General features: G+C 39.7%; 2 protein-coding genes across 7 annotated transcripts; one reads left to right on the top strand and one right to left on the bottom strand.

Moving 5' to 3' along the window:
* The first annotated feature begins 323 nt into the window (after window positions 1-323).
* On the top strand, window positions 324-6,602 carry cep72 (centrosomal protein 72). Of its 4 annotated transcripts, none has more exons than XM_063486739.1 (14): window positions 324-385; window positions 1,032-1,159; window positions 1,650-1,842; window positions 1,924-2,032; window positions 3,358-3,509; window positions 3,607-3,665; window positions 3,746-3,788; window positions 4,198-4,398; window positions 4,477-4,658; window positions 4,778-4,871; window positions 4,967-5,145; window positions 5,232-5,358; window positions 5,431-5,542; window positions 5,691-6,602. In XM_063486739.1, the coding sequence occupies exons 3-14, from the start codon at window positions 1,668-1,670 to the stop codon at window positions 5,749-5,751; spliced, it is 1,494 nt and encodes a 497-aa protein (XP_063342809.1). In that variant the 5' UTR covers window positions 324-385; window positions 1,032-1,159; window positions 1,650-1,667; the 3' UTR covers window positions 5,752-6,602. The 4 variants fall into 4 exon arrangements, with proteins under 4 accessions (XP_063342809.1, XP_063342808.1, XP_063342811.1 ...); XM_063486738.1 differs by lacking the exon at window positions 324-385 and adding an exon at window positions 714-793 and having other exon boundaries at window positions 4,306-4,398; XM_063486741.2 differs by lacking the exon at window positions 324-385 and adding an exon at window positions 714-793.
* LOC134636656 (tubulin polymerization-promoting protein) lies at window positions 6,446-21,866 on the bottom strand. 3 transcript variants are annotated; one of them, XM_063486744.1, is made up of 5 exons: window positions 21,682-21,866; window positions 15,796-15,876; window positions 14,871-15,206; window positions 8,707-8,860; window positions 6,446-8,614 (listed from the first exon to the last, which is right to left on the bottom strand). In XM_063486744.1, the coding sequence occupies exons 2-5, from the start codon at window positions 15,807-15,809 to the stop codon at window positions 8,405-8,407; spliced, it is 714 nt and encodes a 237-aa protein (XP_063342814.1). In that variant the 5' UTR covers window positions 15,810-15,876; window positions 21,682-21,866; the 3' UTR covers window positions 6,446-8,404. The 3 variants fall into 3 exon arrangements, with proteins under 3 accessions (XP_063342814.1, XP_063342815.1, XP_063342813.1); XM_063486745.1 differs by lacking the exon at window positions 21,682-21,866 and adding an exon at window positions 16,422-16,586; XM_063486743.1 differs by lacking the exon at window positions 21,682-21,866 and adding an exon at window positions 16,313-16,417.
* Between the last annotated feature and the right edge of the window lie 283 nt (window positions 21,867-22,149).

Here is a 22,149-nt window from a genome sequence, read left to right as displayed (position 1 = left end):
CCCACCTTAAATAGTTTGTAAGAGGAGTAGAGTGCAGTGGCTGTCAAAATTATGTTCAAACATGACGTGACCCACTCTGTTACATAGAACGCCATTGATCCTGAGAGACACGGCTAGAGAACACCAGGAAAATTACAAAGTCTTAATCAGCGTGTTTTTAGTTAGCTATTAAAACTGGAGACAGTGTCAAAATTTCAAAAATTTCACTGACAAACAGAGAAAACAATCAGCACCAAACTTTAGATAGGAACCACAATTGTAGCAGGAACAGCGACCATTTGTTTTGACACGTGACAAGCAAGGATTTGGCAATGCGCAGGCGCAAAATGGTGCATTCCTTGCCATTCGTAAACCCTGCAACTATTCTAACCAAAATGACCATCAGGTTTGAAATGTTTTACGGATTACTTGCTTATTTCTCATCTTTTTTTGAGCCCGTGTCTTATACAGATATCTGAAACAATGCAATTTTGTTTTCAAAAAATCTGAAAGCTCTCATTAATTAGTTGAATATGTTTGGTCGAACTAAAAAATATTAACCTGCATTATTTGAATATGTACACTCAAACTCTCAATAAACTGAAGTCTAACAACTTTAGCAAATAAAAAGAAGTAGTGGGACCTTAATGAACATACATTAACCTCTAGTAACAAAAGTGAAGCAGGAAGGACGGTATTTATTTTTCAGGCTGTGAAGGCAGCAGAACTTCGAAAAGTATGGCGGCGAAGTGTTTGACAACACTAACAGAGCAGTGGATACGTGAAAGATTAAGGATAAAACACCCGTGTCTCGGTAACTTTACATCCAAGCTAATATATACACTATGTAGGAGTAATCAGCAGCTAACTTTAAGGGTGAGACAGGGACATCAGACATTTGCTGTTGGAAATTACTGTGGCTAGATACTCTGCCAGGCCAAAGCATCAGTAGATAAGCTAACGAGAGCTAGCGTAGCAATAAATGCTTCCTGCTCCAGACCACATCACCATAACATCTTAAAGTTATTACTTTTTTAATTTTGTTTAAATAGGCGACGTGCGGACATTGAGCCTTCCGGGGACATATGAGGAGAAGATCAGACACCTGGGAAATGGTCTGAGTAACTTTATCCGTCTGAAATCTCTGGATCTCTCCTGTAATGCACTCGTTTCAGTTGAGGTTAGTTTTAGATTGTTTTTTTTTAAATGGAATTCACCATTTATACTACTACTGAAGAAAGAGTCGGAGTTTAATCATTTATAATGATTAAGTGCAGTACTGGTGTATAAACTATTTGGTAGTTTGAGCAATCTCCCTCTAGGAATTTGAAGACATTTGTGAGTCCTCATAATGATGGCATTGAACAGGCTAATCACTGTAGATGCAGTCTGTGTTGACCTGACATGTAGTTACATTTCTAGGGAAGATACAGCATAGGGTTTCAGGGGGGGTTGTGGTTATGGCTAGTGCATAAATTACCCACTGAAGTATAAATCCCATGTAAGCCTATTGCAGGACACCTAAGATTACCCTGAACACTAAAACTGCATGTTCTTATGCTGATATCGGCCAATACTGTATATTTTGTACATCACGTAATATAATATATTGCATGACTAATAATATTTGCAGAGTCTGTATCTTACCTGTTCCATTGGTTTGTTCTCAGGGTGTGCAACATTTAAAAATGCTACAGAGGCTGATCCTCTACTATAACTGCATACCTTCTCTTGAAGAAGTGAAAGTTCTGTTTGAGCTGCCATCATTAAAAGAGTTGGACCTCAGGCTCAACCCTCTGGCCAAAAATAATCCACAGTACCGCCTTTACTTGGTGCATGCCATGCCCAGCCTGCGCAAGCTAGGTAAGATGTTGTTTTGTTGCCCAGAATTTGCTCATCTCATGTCAGGTTTTAAAATGATAAGTTCTCCTCGTTGATTTACAGATAGCTGTTCAGTCAGAGATGCTGAGCGTAAATCTGCCTTGATGCAGTTCTCTTCAGAACTTCTTCCTCAGCAGATGAGCTTCTCTTTGAATCTGATTGATGATCGAAGGTATGCTGAACACAAAATCCTTAATGTAAATGAGCTTCAGCTCAATCTGTTTGATGAAAGTGTCAAATAAAGATCTGATACCAGATTTATAAGTAATATATTTTTGAAAATACTGTTTTTCTCTTATAAACTCATGGACACTTTATTAGTTACACCTTACCAGTATTGATTTGGACCCCTTTTGCCTTCAAAACTGCCTTCATTCTTCATGGCACAGATTAATCGAGGTGCTGGAAACATTCTTCAGAGATTTTGGGACATATTACACGATAACATCACACAGCTGCTGCAGATTTGTCGGCTCAACATCCATGATGTGACTCTTCATTTCCACCGCATCCCACAAATGTTCTATTGGATTGAGATCTGGTGATTGTGGAGGCCATTTCAATACAGTGAAGTCACTGTCACAACCAGATCGAGATTATTTGAGCTTTGTAACACTGTGTGTTATCCTGTTGGATGTGGCCATCAAAACATGTATACACTGTGGTTATGAAGAGATTGACATAACCAGCAACTATACTCGGGTAAGCTGTTGTTTTTAATGGTGCTCAGTTGGTACTAAGAGGCCTTAAGTGTGCCAGCATGAGCCTTTAATACAAGGCAGGGCAACACACTTTCATGTTCTTTGTGCCAAATTCTGAATGTCAGGGCAGAAATTGAGACTCATCAGACCAGCGACGTTGTTAAAATCTTCTATCATCCAGTGAGTCTGTGCGAACTGTTGCATCAGTTTTTAGAGATGGTTGTAGAACAACAATTTTAAAAATACTCAGACCAGCTTTCTGGCACCAACCTTGCCACCTTCAAAGTCATGCAAATCACTGATCCTCCACTTGAACTTCAGCTAGTTGCCTTGACCATGTCAACACACATAAATCCAGTGAGTTGTGGCCATGTTAACAGCTGATTTGATATTTACATTAACAAGCAGTTGAAAAGGTGTACCTAATACAGTGTCCATTGAGTGTATGCTGTTGTTCATAAAAGAAGAATTTCTTCAGACCAGCAGCACAGGCAGCTACCGAGAAATGATAGTAAGGAGGTTAAGTAAGGCTTGAGAAAACATTGCTATAAAGCGATCCTTTTCATTTTTAATGATGAGGTTTCGTGGGTACATATGTTGAATTGGCAGAAAAAAAAGAAACAGAAATGTGTGCCCACATTGACAGTTTTATGAATCAGAATCATAAGTAGATTTAAAAAATTGCAGTTTTATGCATCTTCGGGCTGGTGGAGCACATGAAAATGCATCGAGACGAGTCTTCTCAACCTCAGTTGCTCGAGCGGTACCATTTGCTGTGTCATTTGTGGTTTTTCAGAAGCAGTGATCGCAGACCAGCTTTAACTGATCGCTTAACCAAGAGCCTTTCTGTCCTGACCGACACTCGTGATATTGAGCTGAACTTTGAGGCCACAAATGATGGAAAGCAAAGTGAAGCTGTCTCTGACTCATTTCACAAGGAGGCCGATGGTAAGATGTCAAACTCCAAAAAGTTCAAAATCAAACCTGACTAATTCATGTTTATTTGTTTTAACTTCTGATAAATCCAAATCATCCACTGTTTCAGGTTTCAAAGAGAAAGTTTCTGTAGATTTTAGAGAACAGAGGAGCTCAACTCCCAAACAGGTGGTTTTATTGTTACTACAGATTAAACAACATTAACAGTATAAAAGTTCATTATGAAGTAACTCTGTTCTTATTTTTAGGAAACTGCTAAATCCATCCTCAGGTATCCACTCACTAAAACTGGTAAGCCTATTTTTCTAGTTTAGGAGAGTGCAGTATTTTCTATGTCAGTAGCTTATTAGAATTGACATAGCAGAAGAATTATTATGGGAATAAAGCTTTCTTTGAAGGTAAGAAATCATTATCAGTAAGCAATTATGAAAACAACGTTGTGGTTATGAAAATGTAAGTGTGAACATTATTAAGAGCATGATGAAAACAGGACAGTTCACTAAGAGGCCACTAAGTCACAGTATGTTTGTCCAGTGCAATTTCCTCAGTTGATGACAGTGTGTATAATCACCACTAGGTGGCGACAGAAGTCTTTTCCTGTTTTTTTTTTTTTTTTTTTTTAAACACAACGTGCTTGTCAAAGGTCGATTAATATCACTGGGATTTTTTTTATGTGTGTGTGCCACATGTAACTCGCCAGATAACAGTGAGTCCAAAGGGTCACAGATGAAAGATCTGTCTCATCAAAAAAGCTGCACCTCAATAAAAGTGCCTGAAAGACCAAAAGTGTCCTTTGGCCCCTACATAGAGCAACGTAGACCTGCTCATGGAAACCCAAAGCAAAAGGACTCTCCCAAACAAACCAGACATCCAGCTAAAGGGCATTTTACCCCAAATCCAGGTAGGAATAAATTTGTGTTTAACAAAATCCCTGAGTTATGATTTCTTTATTCATTCCACATTTTGTAATTTTTCCCAGATGAAAGCCTCCGTCACAGTTCCTCATTTATTAATATCCGGCCTCCCAGTCCACGACGTCCTGGTTTGAATCTGTCTGACCCTTCTAACCCCATCTTGCATCCTCCACGACTAACCTACTCCAGCTTCAACAAAACAGACGGGAGCTCCAGCCAGCCTGTGCAAGCTGAGAAGAAAAAAAAGGTTGGCAGCTATTTCGGTCCTCTTACTGATTTGCAAATGGCATCGTGAATCATTCCTCATTCATCTGCAGGGTTTTCCTTTGCACATCTATTCATGGAATCTCTGAACTCACTTCCCAGGGTAGTTATAGGAAACCCCTGGAGATGCTCCTCAACCTCGTGGACAAACACTGGACAGGGGAGAGGTCACTGCATCAAAACAACAACTTCCTGTGTAAGTTTGGACTTTTGGTTTCGAGGAATGCGCTATCTGATTACAGAAGCCTGAGATAACGAATGTCTTCCTATCATTTCTATTTTTGGCCTCAGCTCAGGCAGTCCAGATCCTCTCCATGATGGAAAGCGATATTTCCAGTCGGGAAACTGAGGTCAGGACCTTACAGCGGGAAGCTGATGCGCTTTGCTTTCAAGCGGTAGCACGAGAGGAAGAGCACAAAACTGAAGTGCACAACCTCTCCGCTCAGCTGGAGGAAGCTCGGAGAGCGGGGGTGAGTTGATCCACCACTCAAACACAATACCAAGCTTTAGAGAACCATAAGAGTAAACTTTATTCACAGTGTTCACTCTAACGCAGGGCAAACTGAACGAGCAGCTGAGGGTCGTTTTAGAAGAAAACGTTGCTCTGCAGAAGCAGCTCATCAAGTTAGAACGCCAATATCTGAAGTCTATGATGAAAAGCTCACCTGTGTCTCAGATCAGAGGTGGGTGTACTTGCCACTGTGACATAGGCGAACGTGCTGCTTTCCCTACTAAGTGTCCCAGTTTGTGTTTAGAAGCTCAGGCCGAAGTAGAGGAACTGAAGAAAGAGATCGAGGGGCTGAGGAAGAAAGTGCAGGAAGCTGAGAAAGTCAAAGAACTTTCAGATATGCTGCAAGAAAGCCACAGGTAAGAAGATAATGCTGTATTAGTGCTGACACTTGATTTTGTTGTACCTACATGCTCAGTGTGAGTAAACTGATGTAATCTCAATCTCAACTCACCCCCTTGTTGGCTGGTTTTGTGATTTAAATGTGCCTGTGTTTGTGTTCTGCAGGTCTCTGGTGGCTACAAATGAATGCTTGTTAGCAGAGCTGAAGGGAAGTGGGGAACATTAACGCAGAATTTGAACAAAGAGATGCACGCCAGGATAAAAATATCAAAGCAGGACTATGCCGAGTGTCATATTAGCATGTGCCAGCAAATATAAACTGCTTCAATTATTTTATTTTTTAAATGACTGCAGATTACTGCAAAATTGTATTAAGTGCTATACCTTTTTAATAAGTTTTTCTATTATTTAAAAAATGTGCATAAGCTGCATTTACTTGATGTAAACAGTAACCGGGAAAGGCAATTCATTCAGGAAGCTTTGTGTATGAGTGTGTGACAGGGCTGTTGTATTAACAAATGATTTTCTGGGGGGGTGTTAGTGAAAAGGTCATAATGCATTTCCTGGATCTGTGGCGAGATCGTCTCTCTTTTGGCTCCCTTTTTTAGTTTTTTTTCTGTTTGTAGGTCAGTCTCCATCTGCTTTGCACGCCGCAGTGGAATGAATGCATCTAGATTCCAGCTGCACTGTGACTTTATTTATACCTCTGCCTTCGGGCTGGAGAGATGCGCAGGCAGACATGCACTTTCCTCTCGCTAACACTAAATCAAGCACTGGCAAACCAGGTTAGAGGTTTGGATGCTACACAAACTGAATGTCTTCTTTTTCTTTTTATATGAATGTTACAGATCGCTGGTTGGTACCACTTGTAGGGAGTAAACTCCACAAAAGAAAGAAAGAAAAGAAAGCAAGAACATAACTACTGTTTCAACAGACACTCCAAAACCTACTCAGCAGAGGTTCCAGGGTGTGCGTGCATGTTTTCTTTTCTTTTTTTTTTATTTTCAATAATGCACTACAAATCATGAACACACTTAAAGAGATCTAAAGAACAAGAACAAAAAAACAAACAGAAAACACACTGCATGCACTGGGGCATAATAGTACATTACAAGTTATTTGAAGGAAAAAAAGACAATATTGTTTCTCCACATTAAAAGGTGCACAGTATTTGGCATTAAGCACAGAAAACGGATCATACTCAAGCTACAAAAACACACTGATAGCTGCTAGTTTTGCACTTGATGCATGAGTCTTCATCAGCTGAGGCTACAGGTAGTGTGTGACATGAATCTGTCATTCTGCTGGAAAAATATTTTACAAAAGTATAATACTCATTTGCAATTTTCCCTTTTTCTGATACAGTGTGTAAGGAAACATTAAAATCCCTGCGTTTGTTTGTTTTTTCTTCAGTTAAATCTGTGCCTTGGATGACGGTACGCATTAGAAGATTTTTATCAATAAATATTAGAGCATTAGCTGACTTTGTACACGTACAGGTTCATACATATTGATTTCAAGCAATACAAGATTTTGTCGTCTCACAATTTCATTACTTAATGTTTTTTTAACAACACAATGTTGAAGTCCACCCAGTAGTCTCTTCTTACAGCAGGCACAGCAGTTCCAATATGATATGACAGACTCCTACCGTCATCTATATGCTTCTGAATCAAATGCAATATACATAACATGCACAAAGTACAGCAATACATAATACAAATAGAAAATAAAACTTGAAGCCAGTGTCTTAAATTAATGTGGCTATAACCTTTTTAGAATATACACAATCTTACCACAAATATATTAGAACTACTGTATAGAAATCTGATCAGGAAGTAAAATGTTAAAAATACAATCTTGTACAGTTAGGCTCATCTCATCTGTGGTTAGAGCTTTCTCTTTACCAATTTATTACTTAAAATGCATGTTAGCAAAACAGTTTGTGTATAATTTAATAAAATATGGTATGATAAAGCTAGATAAAGACTAAGGGTGGGGGGGGGGGAACAGGGAAGTCCTTTTAGGTTTTGTTTAAGAGCTTTAAGTAAGCTTGCTAAATTTTGCATGGGAGAGCTTTTGTTTTGTTTTTATATGTATTTACAAAAGCAAGAAGGTATGATAAAGGTCACAAATATTTAGTCTGAGAGGGGTGACTAACTTTCACAAAAAAATCTCCCCAAAAAACTATTTTCTTGGTTCGAACTAAAGGCAGATTACTGAAAAGACAAGTGTGAGCTCATAAAATAGCAAACAGCAGATTTCATGAAGACGAAACAGTTACTAAGTGCAGATGGCAAACAGACAATGCTGAAATCTGAATGAATTTAAGGTTTCGAAAGAGAAAAATCAATGATCTCTGTCAAAAACCTGTGCCAATTATCTTTGAAATGGCAAAACAAGCTAAACCGTGTAATCAGCTAAACATGGGAACAAATGTTTCTATTAAAAAGTGCAAATGTTAATTCACCAAACTGTTGTCCCACTTTTGTTTTTCTTGGCATGTTGCTCATTGTGCTCAATAAATACAAGGCCCTATCATAACAACAAAGCCTAAATAGTCATAGCAAAGCAGTTTCTCTCATTTGTTCTCTTCAGTGTTTGGCAGTAACTTGCTATCAGACAGGAATGTACCAGCTGGTGATGAATTTGTAAAAATAGATGTAAACAGTTTTCCAGTTCTCACACTTCACGAAGAGAGGAACTCAAAAACATCTCTCTCTCTTGCTCGCTCTCACACACACACGCATACACGCACACATAAAATAGATGGATGGGGAAAAATATGAAATCCTATGCTTTTGTGCTTTCTATGAGTAATCGTTTAATAGAAAATCATCCTAGTAGTTGATCAAATGTTTATTTCCTTGTCTTCGCCCTCACACGGGTCTGCCCGCAGTGGGTTTGGTCACCTTCTTTTCATACGACCCTTGATGCTTGTATCCCGAAACGTATCCAGAAGTGTCAACTATGTCTACTCGTCCCGCCTTACCCTTCCCGCGGCCGGTTTCGTCAAAACGCTCCTTGTGCGACCCTGTAAACTTGGTGGTGTCTGTAAGACGACTGACTGTTGGGGAAGCGACGGCTCTCTGTGAAGAAGTTTACAAAGAAAGTTTGAGTTTTTACTGCTGAAAAAGGAGACGTGTTGTGAAACTTGTGAATCTTTCCGATCGAATCTTACTGTGACTCCTGAAATGACCGGTGACTTCCCCTCGATCAGCTGGAACACCTCTGCCTCAGCCTCCTCTCCAGTCTTGTCTTTATACTTCTTCCTGGCCAGCTCTCCAAGCGCAACCTTGAACTCATCGAATGTGATGGTGCGACAGGATTTCTTCCTGTAATATAGGAGGAAAGAATGGATATTTAAGTAGGAGTTTCAACAACTTTATAGTATATTACCTAACCCCGAAAAGTATAGTCATAGGAAAAAGATGATCTAGTCCTTACCAGGTCTTAAAATTAGGTAAATACCCTAAATACACTGAAGATTTACAGCAATACATGATGTATTACACCAAATCATTATTGAATTAACAAAACCTAAGCCAAAACATCAAAGCAAGCAAGTACACACCCCAGGCTTCAATATCTTGTAAAACCACCTTTAGGAAAAGCAATTTGAAGTAATCGTTTTTCTGTGTGACCTTATCAGTCTCTCACATCATTGTGAAGGAACTTATCTTGACAATGTTGCTTCACTTCATTGAGGTTTGCGGGCATTTGTTTATGTACAGCTCTCTCAAGGTCCCACCACAACATTTCAGTTGGGTTGAAAGTCTGGCATTTGACTTTTTCAGCCAGTCTCTTGTAGATTTGCTAGTGTGGTTAGGAACATTGTCCCTTTGCATGACCTAGTTTCTGCTAAACTTTAGCTGTCAGACAGATGGCTGCACATTTACCTCTAGATTAGTTTATTTTACAGATGATTTCATGGTCCACTCATTGACTGCACAGTGCCCCAGAGCCGACAACTGAAAAATTAAGACCAAAATCAAACCCATCTAAAAGTATGGTAGCAAGTGGTATGAGGTATTTGTGCTGATGTGCTGTGTTTAGTTTGGCGCTGTGAATTGCGGCCAAAGATTTCCACCTTGGTTTCATCTATCCAAAGGTCCAGACAGTTTGTCCAGATCCATTTTTACAAACCTAAGCTGTGCATTCCTCCTTGGCATTGTGGTAATACATTTGAATGCACCAGAACAACAAACTTCTGCTTTTATGGAGGTGGTCATACTTGCTCATGATCTGTTATCAAGTGCATTTGATTACCAGCACCTTACTCTCTTAATTCTTATGAAAGCAGGGAGGGTGTAGAGTTTCAAACACTTGCATCCATCCTGGCCCTTTATTAAATAAATAATGACACAATGAGATATGTCGTGTTTTATAGTTCATTTGAGGCTGTATTTTTACCTCATGTTAAGACCTGCTAGGTCTAAAATACCTGTATTATTTTGGTTTTGCATTTTATTCATTATTTTATTTTGCTATTCCCCTTGGCATATTTTACTTGAGTATGGTAATAAAGGAGCTATCAGTCACAGTGTTGTTGATTCACCTTTGGTCCTTTTGGTTGGTCATTCAAAGACTTGCAACAGAAATGGTTACAAGTCAGGTGAAATGAGCCAGTCTAGCTGAAAATAGCCTGTAGTATTAAACAAGAAAGTAAACTAATTGAGAAATTAATATAAAAGCAGATAAATGAAAAAATTAAACTTTTTAATGAATTTTTTTAAACTAATACTTATATTGACTTATTTTTCCTGGTGCATAGTCATTTTCTTATTGACTTTTTGTTTTGCAATTTTGAGAATTTAGGTCCTCCATAGTACCAAGTACTAATGCGTTTCAGAGCAGTTTGAGGTTAAGATGACAGTCCACAGTCTACACTCAGCCATGTGTGATCACTTTAATGTGGCAGATGTAAGACAGCATGGAGATGGTATCCTATTGAGATAAACAATGGGAAAACTTTCACGTCTCCCAGTGTGTCTCAGTACTTATGTGTCACCTTAGCAACTCCACAGAGTGTAACTTGCATTTGAGGCCGTCTCTTAAAATCATCCATCATAATGTGTTCGACTCACGCACTTAGACCCAAATTTGTTTGACTGTAGCTGTCTGCTAAGTTCAGCCATGTATCTGGAAGGGTGTTGACTTCTCGTTTATCTGAGGATCAAACCGCTTTTATGAACTGAAAATCCTGCACCACATCAATTTTTCTCCATCTGAAAGTGCTCCACTTGTTTAAATGGCCATTTGCCATTTTTAACTTCCATGTGAAAAGTTCATAGTAACACAAACACAAACTGCTATCACTGTGGTGATAAACTTAAACACCTAAACAACAGCCTATAAAGCACACAGTCTCCCCTGGCAACCTGCTGCCATAGAAACAAGCTACAGTAAACAGAGATGTTTTGGTTTATTATTAATTTCACTTGTTCAGTGACTGGTTTTGTTTGGGCAATCCATCAGTGTTGAACATTTGGGAGCTTCATCCCCCCCCCCGAGTATGTTCCATGCTGTCTATTGTCAGAGGGGAAACTGGACTTTTAAACTGCCATTCCTGTGCAAGGAACATAGCTGTGTTTCCTCTCTGCAGACCTCCCCACACTGACCGGTTCAGTTCCTCACAGAATACAAAAGGCTAATCTGTGCAAATAAACAGAAGATGAGAAACTAACGAGGCTGTCATGAGGTTGAAAAGGACAGAAGTCAGAGGGTTCTAACTTATTTTTGGCAGGGACACTGATAGTTGACCTGCTGTCTCTTGACATATATCAGCCATTTGGAATATATGCATATGTATTACCCATGATCACATTCACTAATAAGGAAACCAAGCAGTGACTTCCAGGGATGAAACATGAATTCAACATCTGTGCCAGTTTTTTTGTAAAGGCCACTTGAGGCTGGCTCCAACAGTAAGTCAAACCCCTTAGGCTTCAGTGTGAAAATGCCAAACTGGCTAACTGTGGTTACAGACTTGTGAAAACGCAGTTTTTTAACTCTATAGCCAAGTCTCCCTTTATAACAACTGTCCGTTTGTTATAAACCAATGCTTGCACAATGCAACCAATGTAAGTTGCCTTAAACCTGCATTCTTATCTGAAGGACACCACATGGCGATAGCTGTGGTTGCAAAAAGACTTCCAGTCCTATGTGAAAAATGGCTCTCTGACTTGATCTCTATAAATACTTCCCTGCTGGGTTTATGGTCTGAGCCACTTGATAAAAATTAAGTCTGTTTTGTAAATCTTGGTTATACTATGTATCAAAAGGGAGGGTTATCGGTGGCATGTACATTGGCTAATGAATTGCGACTGACAAGTCGTTAGGAAATGCATGAGCAGTTTCACAGTCAGAACTGCCCCTCACATCCTCTTTTATGAAAACGAGAACCACTTATCTCAAGGCTTATCAGATGCCTATGGATGATGTCACGGTAGCTATGTCAGCCTTTTAAATAGAGTCTTTGGAAACAACCTGTCTGTACGTTACTCTTGTTTCTGCTGTTGCCCGTCCTTCAGCCAGCCACGAAAAAGACCAAAGTTAAACACAGTGTTGAATTTAAAACGTGCTTCTCATGCTGCTTTACTGGTCTTTCTTTTTTTTTTTTTTTATGCTTCTACCTCTTTGTGATGAACCCCTTTTTAGGTACAAGCGACCATATGCTGCAGGGCTAAATGCAGTAGCCCAGGTTCGACTCCAACACGAAGCGCTTGCTTCTCTCTCCCCACTTTATCGCATCTCTTCATCTAATAAAGACAAAAAGGCCTAAAAACAAAAAGCTGCTTTCACTATCTTTCATGTTTAGACCTACTTTTCAGTCAATCAGTATTTGGTCTACAAATAGCACATCAAGCTATGTGCCGGTGTTTTTTTTTTTAAGGACTACACACATCTGCGTGAGTTGCATCCGCAAAATTCTTCACTCTGGGTAGCTTAGTATCTACACAAACATAAAAATACTACAAACTTTATCCCAATATAGTCCCATCCCTCGCTTTAAAAAACAAAAAACATGATGCAAGAATGATCGAGGCCTCAAAACATTTAGAAACTACTCTCTGACTTGGTGGCTATACCCATCTTTTATATACAGGCTATGGGAAATACAACCAAAGCCCTGGAAATAAGATGTCGTTACAAATTAATGAATCTATCTCAGATTATGTTGTACCATTCGGGATCCAAGCAGGCGCATAGCATAGCAGAGACCTAACGTGGTGCAGCAGACCTCCATATCCAGAATAAATAGTGAGTCACTGAGCCATACTGTGATTTGCCAGTCCTCATTAAGATCTTTAATATTTTTTGCATACATTCTCCAACACTGATTAAAAGGAAAGTGATGATCTGCATCTCTTGCAATGCCAGCCCTCCCCCACTCAGCTGTGCCTGGAGTCAGAAACTACATGAAAAAGGGCCCTTCCCCCAGAACTGTATCTCTGTTTATCCTGTCGGTGACGCCTAGGTATACAAACACCACATGGGTTTTTTTTTCACATTTTACAGTAATATTTTCTGGATCACACTCCAGAGCTGTGAGTCTTGACAGAAATGCCTGCTGCACCACCTGGGATTAGAACCCGAGGGAATCAGATGACGGCGCCTGTAAATTCACGCACCAAACACACACATATCCAGAGACCTAATGAGACTACACAGAATTACTGGTAAGAAAAATGTGCAAAAAGCCATTGGGCATACTTTGTTCCTTAAAATTTGGGCCATCATATTATTTGCACACTTCAAAATACTGCTCACAAGTAGAGCTGGATGTAAACAAGACTCACAGTCTAAGTTCATTCTATCAAGAAAAATATTTGTAAATGTAAACACAAATTGCCATGCCAGCAGCAAAGGTGTCGATGTGGTTGGCTCAGAAAAATGATTCTTCTGTTTGTTGTATAAACAGACAGCTGAAATAGGAAGGAATATTTTATTAATGCATCTTTAACCCTTAAATGCATTGAATGTATTATGACTGATTCGCCATTATTCTCGCTGCTGTGCTTGTGCTCAAAGAAAATACTGTTTTGGACTAAGTCTACCTGAAGTCTGACAGGATTATCCATTTTTTCCACCCTCCCATTTCCATCTTTAGACAACTTTGTGAAGTGGACAGACTAAGAGAGTGATAGGTGCATTTCAATATCCATCCATGTGTTTAACAATCTATTTCTGTATAATCTTGGAATCTCTTCCAGTAAATGTGTACGAAAAATGACTTAGATTGGACTACAGTTATATGCAGGTAGAAGATGGAAAATCCACTAAATCAACATGAGATTCCTGAGTAGATCTTTTTTCTCTCCATTCTTGTAGACACGATGAAGTGTGGCTCCCAGCCGTACTCTGCAATTCTGGTGCCGTCTTGCGTAATAATCCTTATTCAGATCATTCAACCAGGATGAAACAAGTTCAAAGCCTCTCTGTATATGAATGAAAACTCCAAATAACCATGCGCGTGGTCGCACAAACCGATGCTGTAAAAACCCCGGTCCTTACATCAGCTTTACTCTGTGCTACTGCACACAAGTCCCGTATTGTGTGTGAACAACACTGGAACAATATTCATTTTTAATGTGCCGTGGATCATATGTACGCTCACCTTAAAAGTGTTACCAGCCTAGACAGCATCCGGATTTTTGGTGCATTTGGTAAACATGGGCACAGCTGTGCAGATGACTTTTTTTTTTCACTCCCATGGCGAAATAATATTGAGGTCACAGTAAAGGGTGAATCAGCCCAGCCTGAGGAAATATAAGATGAGCCATCCTGGCATTTTGTTCTAGCTGCTGTTTCTGACCAACCGAATACTACAAGTCTCCTTAATAAAAGAAAGAATGGCATGTTCTGAAACATAACATGAAATTCAGAAACTGCTAAACCGAGCCTTGGAGTTGTTTATGATATTTTTATGGCTTTATAAACTGATGATCGTGACTGACTTACTTATTAATGACTAAAGTTTAGTTTAATAATGCCTAGCTAGATGCCCTTCATGTGTTCATAGTTACTGTACAATAAGGCTGATGCCTGCTAAAAACATTAATTTAGTTCTTTGAACTGTTCTGAAACAGAAATGAAATAGTTTTCAGTTTTATGTTCTTTGAACCACAATTCTAAATGTTTGCAATTCTCTACCAACAATCATCTACGAAATGACAAATGCAATAAATAAAATATGCACTTCTGTCGCGACACAACAGCTAAGCGATTTGAACATTCAATTGCAAATTGAAAGGTAAAACCCAAATATGATGGAAAAGACTTTCTACTAATCCAAACTGAAATTGTATCCTTAGTGTGCAATAATGTCGGTGTCTTTCTTACTTGACTTTGCTGAAGACGATGTCCACGTCAGTGAGGGTGATGTTCTTGCCGTCGATCACGCCGCAGTCCTTGCAGAGCTTGGACCAGTTCTTGCCGTGCATCTCCTTGCCGGTTGCACGAGTGTCGCCATGGATGGCGAAGCGTCGAAATGATTCTTCCAAAGCAGTAATCTCCACCGGTGTAGATGACCCGACACCACCGTCACTAGTCCCATTGGACTCGGTCGAAAGCCTCTTGGATGCCCGGTCTTTAGAGTGTTCACTATGCGGCCGTAATGGGGCCGAAGTCATATTGGGGTGCTTAGCTGTCTGGACTTTAAAATCATCTATGTTGTCTCTGGAAGGTAAAATAGCAAATAATCAGGTTATCCATGTGATGTCAGAAGTATAAAAGGAAGTTTACTGCTACTGAGATCAAGTGTACATGCACTGAAGTTATTCTTTTCTAAGCAGACTTGTGAATAGTCATAACAGTGGAGGTCTGTAAAAGAATAAGAAATTAAGTGAGTTGGGAAAAGCAGCCCCTGCAGCATGTGAGGTTTTGGCTGTGCATCAAGAAACATAAATAATTCCCTGTAATATTTTCCATTTACAAGAAAAGCTCATGGATTTGATCACAATCATCGGATAAGAGAGGAAAGAAACGTACAGCCTAAACATGGATACCAGAAAGGAAGAGGAGGATTTTCTGGAAAAAATAAATCTGTTCTAAGATAAAGTGCTGTTTAAAAAAAGGGCTCACACTGCCTGTGAATGGGCAGACATCACGGTTCTGGTAGAGAAGTGAGAGTTATAAATAGATCTCTGGAATTCAGTGTCACACAAATCAAGAAACAAGAGTGTATAAAACACACACACAGCCCCACACACATAACTGTGGACTGGAAGCACTTATAGTGTCATACACTACAGCTAAAACTACTTACTTCTGGTCTGCCATGTTTGTGCAGGAATTTGGTTCCCTCTGTGCAGTGTCTTGATTAGCCAACTTTTCTTTTCTCTTTGTGCTGTGGGAGAGATCAGAATGGAAGTGATTAATGTTATAGGTGTGTACAGATGTGAGTGTCAGGGAGGGGTAAGAGGGAGAGAAATTTAATTAAACCAATTAACCCAGCAGCATAAAAACTGAAAGTGGTGCTCATACTACTAATACAAGGTCAAAATCCTTCTTATAATCAGTAAAAACAAATTTCTTTCTGCTTTCTACAGTCTGTGAGGACACACATCTTTCCACTGTCGTCACTTCATTCAGTCTCTCCTAACACATCGGTCAGATTTGCATATGTATCAGCAGCCACAGCAGCAAATTCTTCTTCTCAAGTCAGCTTTACATAAACATACAAAGGAGTGACAAAAAGAAAAAAGCCAATAAAACCTTCTTTTTTTCATTCTATAAATATGACAAAACCTTGCATTATGTTTGGATGATGCATTTCTGCTCACCTTTCAGCTGTTCCCATACTCAGCTCAGCATCCTTAAAGAAACAGTGCTGCCATTGCAAAGTACACCCAAACAAACTCTCTAGAACAATTTGCCAGAAGTTGTACTCACGTCGGTTTTAAAAAGATACAAACGAGAACCAAACCAGAGCGGGATGCTGCGTCCTGTGGTTCGAACCGTCTGCTCTGGCTAACAAAGTTTAAGCAGCTCCCTCGAGTCACCAATGAAGTGCTTTTACGCTCCCCCAGTGGCAGTGGCAATATGAAGGGCTTTGTTTCCACAATCCTGTAGCTAACAATCACAAACGGGGCCTAGCTAAGGACGGTCGATGCTTGAATACGTACAAAAGTTAAAAGATTGACACTGCATAAAGCCATTATAATCAGAATGTTGAATCTTTGTGAGGAAAAAGAGATTATTAATGTGTCTGAATAATAGCATTCACAGCTATGGACACTGGGAACCCATTGTCCAAGGCAAGTGGCTTCTCTGTCTGACCCATGCCATTTCTTCACGCATGCACACGGTGACATCGCAGAGTACCACTATTGATGGCAGGGGCTTCTGTAGTCATATGTCATCGAGGTCTCCAGCCAAGACAATTGAGACTGAGTTATTGAGGTTGCTGAAGTCTCAATGGATTACCAATAAAGTTCGTCACCATTAAGGAGAACAGAAAATCATTACCATTTTTACTGAAGTAATGTATTATCCTGCCTATATCACCTATATAAATATTTGTGCATTTTTAGACATGGTCAAGAAGATGTGCTGAAAATCAATACCAGCATCAGAATGGGGAAAAGGAGGGATTTAAGTCACTTTGAACATGGCATGGTTGTTGGTACCGGATCAGCTGATCTCTATATTTCAGAAACTGCTGATCTGCTGGGATTTCCCACACAGCCATCTCTGAGGTTTACAGAGAAAGGTCTGAAAAAGAGGAAATATCCAGTAAGCATCTGCTGAAATTGCCTGACATCAGTCAGGTTATATTGAGAGGAGAATGGCCAGACTAGTGTGAGCTGACAGAAATAGCTCAATAATTCCTGGGTTACAACTGAGGCATTCAGAACAGCATCATCATCTAAACACACAACGAGCTGAAACTTGAAGCAGAGGGACTATAGCAGCAAAAAACCACATCAGGTGCAACACCTGTCAGCTAAGAACAGGAAACTGAGGTACAGTTCTCATGGGCCCATGAAAATTGAATAATATGAGATTGCAAAATGTTTCCTGGTCTGATGAGCCTCAGATTTTGTTACAGCATTTAGACGGTTGGGTCAGAATTTTGAATAAACAACATGAAAACATGGATCCATCCTGCCTTTTATCAACGGATCAAGCTGGTGGTAGTGTTAGTGGAAAGTGATATTTCCTTGGCACACTTTGGGATTCTTAGTATCAAATGAGTATCATTTAGAGACCACAGATTTGAACTTTGTGACATATCACAAAGTTCAACTTGGTTTCTTGAACATGACAATGAGTTTGCTGTACTCAAATGACCTCCACACTGAAACAGAGCACTGTTGGGATGTGGTGGAAATGCTGAGTGCTACTTTATTTTTATTTATTTTTTTAAGTTATCATGATTTTACTGCTCAAAATCAAATTGTATCTTCAATTTGAGAGTCTTAACTTTGATTTAATTGAATTTCAGAAATGGATTGTAATTTTACTCCTTTCAAAACAAAACTTTCATTCAGTGTCCTCTATAGTGGACAAGACTTACTACCTCACATTTTCAACCTGTGTCCATACTTCAGGAAGGAGAGGCCAGGGTGAGGTGGAATGGGATTTTACTTAAAATTGCAGAAGGGGAGTCAGATCAAGAGCTGTCAGGACATACCAGCTTTGAAGTTTTTAGGCATTAAAATGTCTAGAAGGGGAAGTAAGAACCTTTTAAACCATGCTGAAATCAGGTTGAAACTGTTTTTTAGAATGAAACATGAAAACAGGACAACGCTGCCCACAATCACCTAGACAACTGGTTCTTTGATTATATCAAACAGAAAATAGGCAACAAAGTTTTAGAAAAAGAACATATCAAAGCTCACAAACCAGGTGTGTGTTTATGAAGGTAGGATTAAAACTGAAAACATGCTGGAGCTGAAAACATTTTTCAGCATATCTGTGACTCAGATAACCTAAAGTCTGAATTTAACTATTTGAATAATAGCTAATTCAATAAGTTGAGATGGATTCTTCAAGATTAGGCAGCCCATCACAGTAACAAATCAATGATGTTCCTCTTCATGGAACTAATATAACTTCATGTAGGCATGCAACTAAATAGTAGTATAAATACTGATTATAATAGCTATATAATTACTTCAAAGTTTAATTTGAATTTATCTTTGTTAACATAGCGCTGTTAGATTGTAAAGTAAAGACTCAATAATACACAGAAAACCTCAACATCAAACAACTGTCTATGAGCAAGTAGTTGGCAACAGTGGGAAGGAAAAGCTCCCTTTTAACAGGACAAACCCTCCAGCAGAACCAGGCTCAGGGAGAGGCAGCCACCTGCCGTGACCGGTTAGGGGTAATAGTCTGTAAATATCCAGTACTGTTTCCTAGAGCCTAAAAATATTGACTTTATAAAAGATGTTCACTCCAAAATTAAATAAATAAACAAATAAAAGCTTGAAAAAGTCCTTAAAGGAATTGCTGATTATCAAAATTTATTTTTGAAACAAGATTTTTACTATCTATATTGCAATTCAATATACAGTTAATAACTGACATAACATAATCTACATAAAATTCATAATACTCTAAGCAATTCTGCGATTGCTTCCTGTAGCAGCGACACTGAGGTACTGTCATTATATACCTCACTCTCTGTGGAGATCCACATCCTTTCAGTACACTAGCTGCTCACTGTGTTTTCCTTTGTGCTTTAATGAGAGCGACTAAATCTAACAGAAACAAAGGAATCCTTTCACTGTCCTCCTTGAATTTATTGTCAGCAGTGTTAAGTGCCCAAGTACTCAGTACAACAAGCCTCCTCAAATGATACATAAAATTAACACTGCACAGAGTTCATTTGGGATAAAGCACAACACACTGAGATGAACTGAAATGTGGCCCTCTGAAAGTCTTTGTTTCATTGCCTTTTCTTGGATTTGGCCCGATAGAGAAAAAATAGACAAACATTACCATTACAGATCAAATTTGCCTTGTGCCATTTTTTTTGTCCCACTTTGCCACATACAAATGAGAAGCCATTTGGTTAAGGGCAGATCTCCAGAGACAAATCTGTTACTGGATGACAGCATGCTTACATACACTCTCCTTCTGGCAATACACTGCACAGATGAGTGCTTTAACTATAAATCGACCCATTTTGAACTGCATCTATTCATAGCAACAATACATTGCCACGAGTGGAACATTCTATTCATTCTCAAGGGAGCAGATCAGACAGCAGACAGCATGCAGGCAATAAAAAAATTAAAAAAAAAGAGGGAGAAAAATTTGGTGTTAATCTGTTACTTTGGCAGATGGTGTTTAAGTCACAAAATGATGACACTGTTGTCAGAGTGATGTGTATATGTGTCTTGGAGAGAGAGAGAGAGAGAGAGAGAGAGAGAGAAAGAGAGAGAGAAGACAGTGTCTGTAACCTACTCCTTCATCATGCCATCATGGTGAGTGGGCATGGAGGGATCCCATCTGCTTTCTATCTAGATCACCTATCCTTTCCAGGCAGCTGCTCTGGAATGTGACCATGTCAGTCAACTGTTACCACCCCAGTGTCTGCTCAGGGCTTCACCCCACGCTCAAGTCGCTTGTTTAGTTCTAACAACCCCATGTTTCTTCAAAAAAGTTCAATACAGCCCCTTAAATATATCCCGGTCTGTTCAGTCCCCAGTCCTCACTCTCCACACAAGGAGAGAGGACATGACATTAGCATGCCGCAGCCCAGGTCTGAGGTCACCACCACGCTGTCTCTGTCATTCCTCGCCTCCCCAAACACTTGAACAGCTCTGTGAGCCAGAGATCTTGGCAAGCATTACGCTGTAGAAAAATAAGATGTTTAAAACACGACGCAGTGGTTATTGTTGGCAGCAGCAAATGGAGGTAATAACAAAGCCCAGGGATCCTTATGCAGCTCCACATTGGAGCAGGATACATGATGCCAGAGACAGCAGAAGTGTCCCTGACATGGCTCATGAGGAGAAAGGCCTGTTGAGCCAGCAACAAAATTCATTCTGAAGGGAGTACAGTTAAAGGGGTAGACTGTGTTGTATAACTTTTCATTTTTGAGTCTTTTAATCTCGTGGAAATGCAACCAAATGTCTCAGCTGAAACATAAAAATATAGCAGAGCGCACCAGTGCCAGCTATCCTCCAGTTTGATTTGTATTCACTGTCTAAAAAATCCCACTGACTTTGCATATCTGACCTAAATTTGAGTCATCACAAACAAAATAAGATGATTTACACCGTGAGATTAATTGTTTGCGACAGAACCCAAAGGCTCCTGGTCGAGTGCAATAAAAACCTACACAGTGAAATCTAGGACAAACTCAGTGACTGTGTCTTCCTCTCAGCCATACCTAATTCAACCAATGGCAGCAGCGCCATTAGGTGAGAGGAATTAAACATATTGTGTTCGCGCAGTGCTTTAATGACACTGCTTCCAAAATAATGCACTAATGGCTCCTTCAAAACTACAACCTAATACCAGCACAGACAGTCGCAATTGGACATATTAATGTGATTATCTTGTATTCATTTAAAATTAAGCAGAGCTGAGCATCGGATTATGACACAGATCTTTTTTTTTTCTTCCCGTGCCTAATTATGTAACTACCTACTCGTAGCCCAGCAGCTTTTTTTTTCTTTTTTTCTAACCATTAATGGTGCTTATTAGCGGAGCTTCCACTCTCGCTCTCATTGCGTTCAAAGGATAAACGGATGAGCGGGGAAAAAGCTCTTGTTTATATCAGTGGACATGGCTGCAGCTGCTGCTTAAACCACAGAGTCCGAGTGCGTTTATTGAGCGAAACGTGTTACATAAACTTGCAAACGCCAGATTCACACGTCCACGTGATCCGTTTGTTATTGTCAGCCCTTGCGAGTCTGCCTGTCCGGAACATTAGGTAAAGCCCAGGTATGCGCGAATCGAGCAGTGTCAAAATAAATCATTTTACAGGAAATTCTAAATAAAAAGGAAAGACATGCAGAAACTTGCAAAAAAACAAAACAACTCCCATATGAATCACATGAATCAGTGAAGGCTGGCAATCATTTTTTCCAGGTTGTGAAAACATGCAGGTCTACCGTGTAGTCAAAACAAGCAACGTTTTTTTGTATCTTTTCTTTTTTATGAAGTAAATACGACAAATCGTTTTAATTACCTGGTGACGTAATCCTCCAGCTCCTCGCGGATTTCACAAAATCATAATTAAGCGACGAGGAGCCTTCAACTATCTTCCCTCCCTGTTGCCTGGGATCAAGACTACCCGATGGTTCAGTCCCTCTGAGATGCTGAAGAGAAACCACACTGCTGATTGGCTGCTGTCGAGTGCGCCGAGCTGTTTTCTCTTTTCTTTTTCTTTCTTTCTTTTCTTTTCTTTTTTTTTTTTTTTACCGCCCCCTCCTCCTCGCCTCCACGTTTTAGGCACGACGATACCACACTGGAGCTGTGATAAACAACCAGCAGCATCTTTTCGTGCTTTGAGGGGAGCGGATAGTAGATGTAAACAAGGGATGGAGGATCGTACGAAATGATAGCTTTATTAATAATAGCAGCTGTCTGTAGCCATGAACCTTGGAAGGACATGCATGAGAGAGGCCAGTGGTCACACACAGTAGCAATAACAACC

This window comes from Pelmatolapia mariae, linkage group LG10_11 (assembly GCF_036321145.2).
Source record: "Pelmatolapia mariae isolate MD_Pm_ZW linkage group LG10_11, Pm_UMD_F_2, whole genome shotgun sequence".
In the NCBI taxonomy this organism is placed as follows: Eukaryota; Metazoa; Chordata; class Actinopteri; order Cichliformes; family Cichlidae; genus Pelmatolapia; species Pelmatolapia mariae.
Note: the sequence above shows the minus strand (reverse complement) of the source record. Positions and strands in the feature narration are given on the sequence as shown.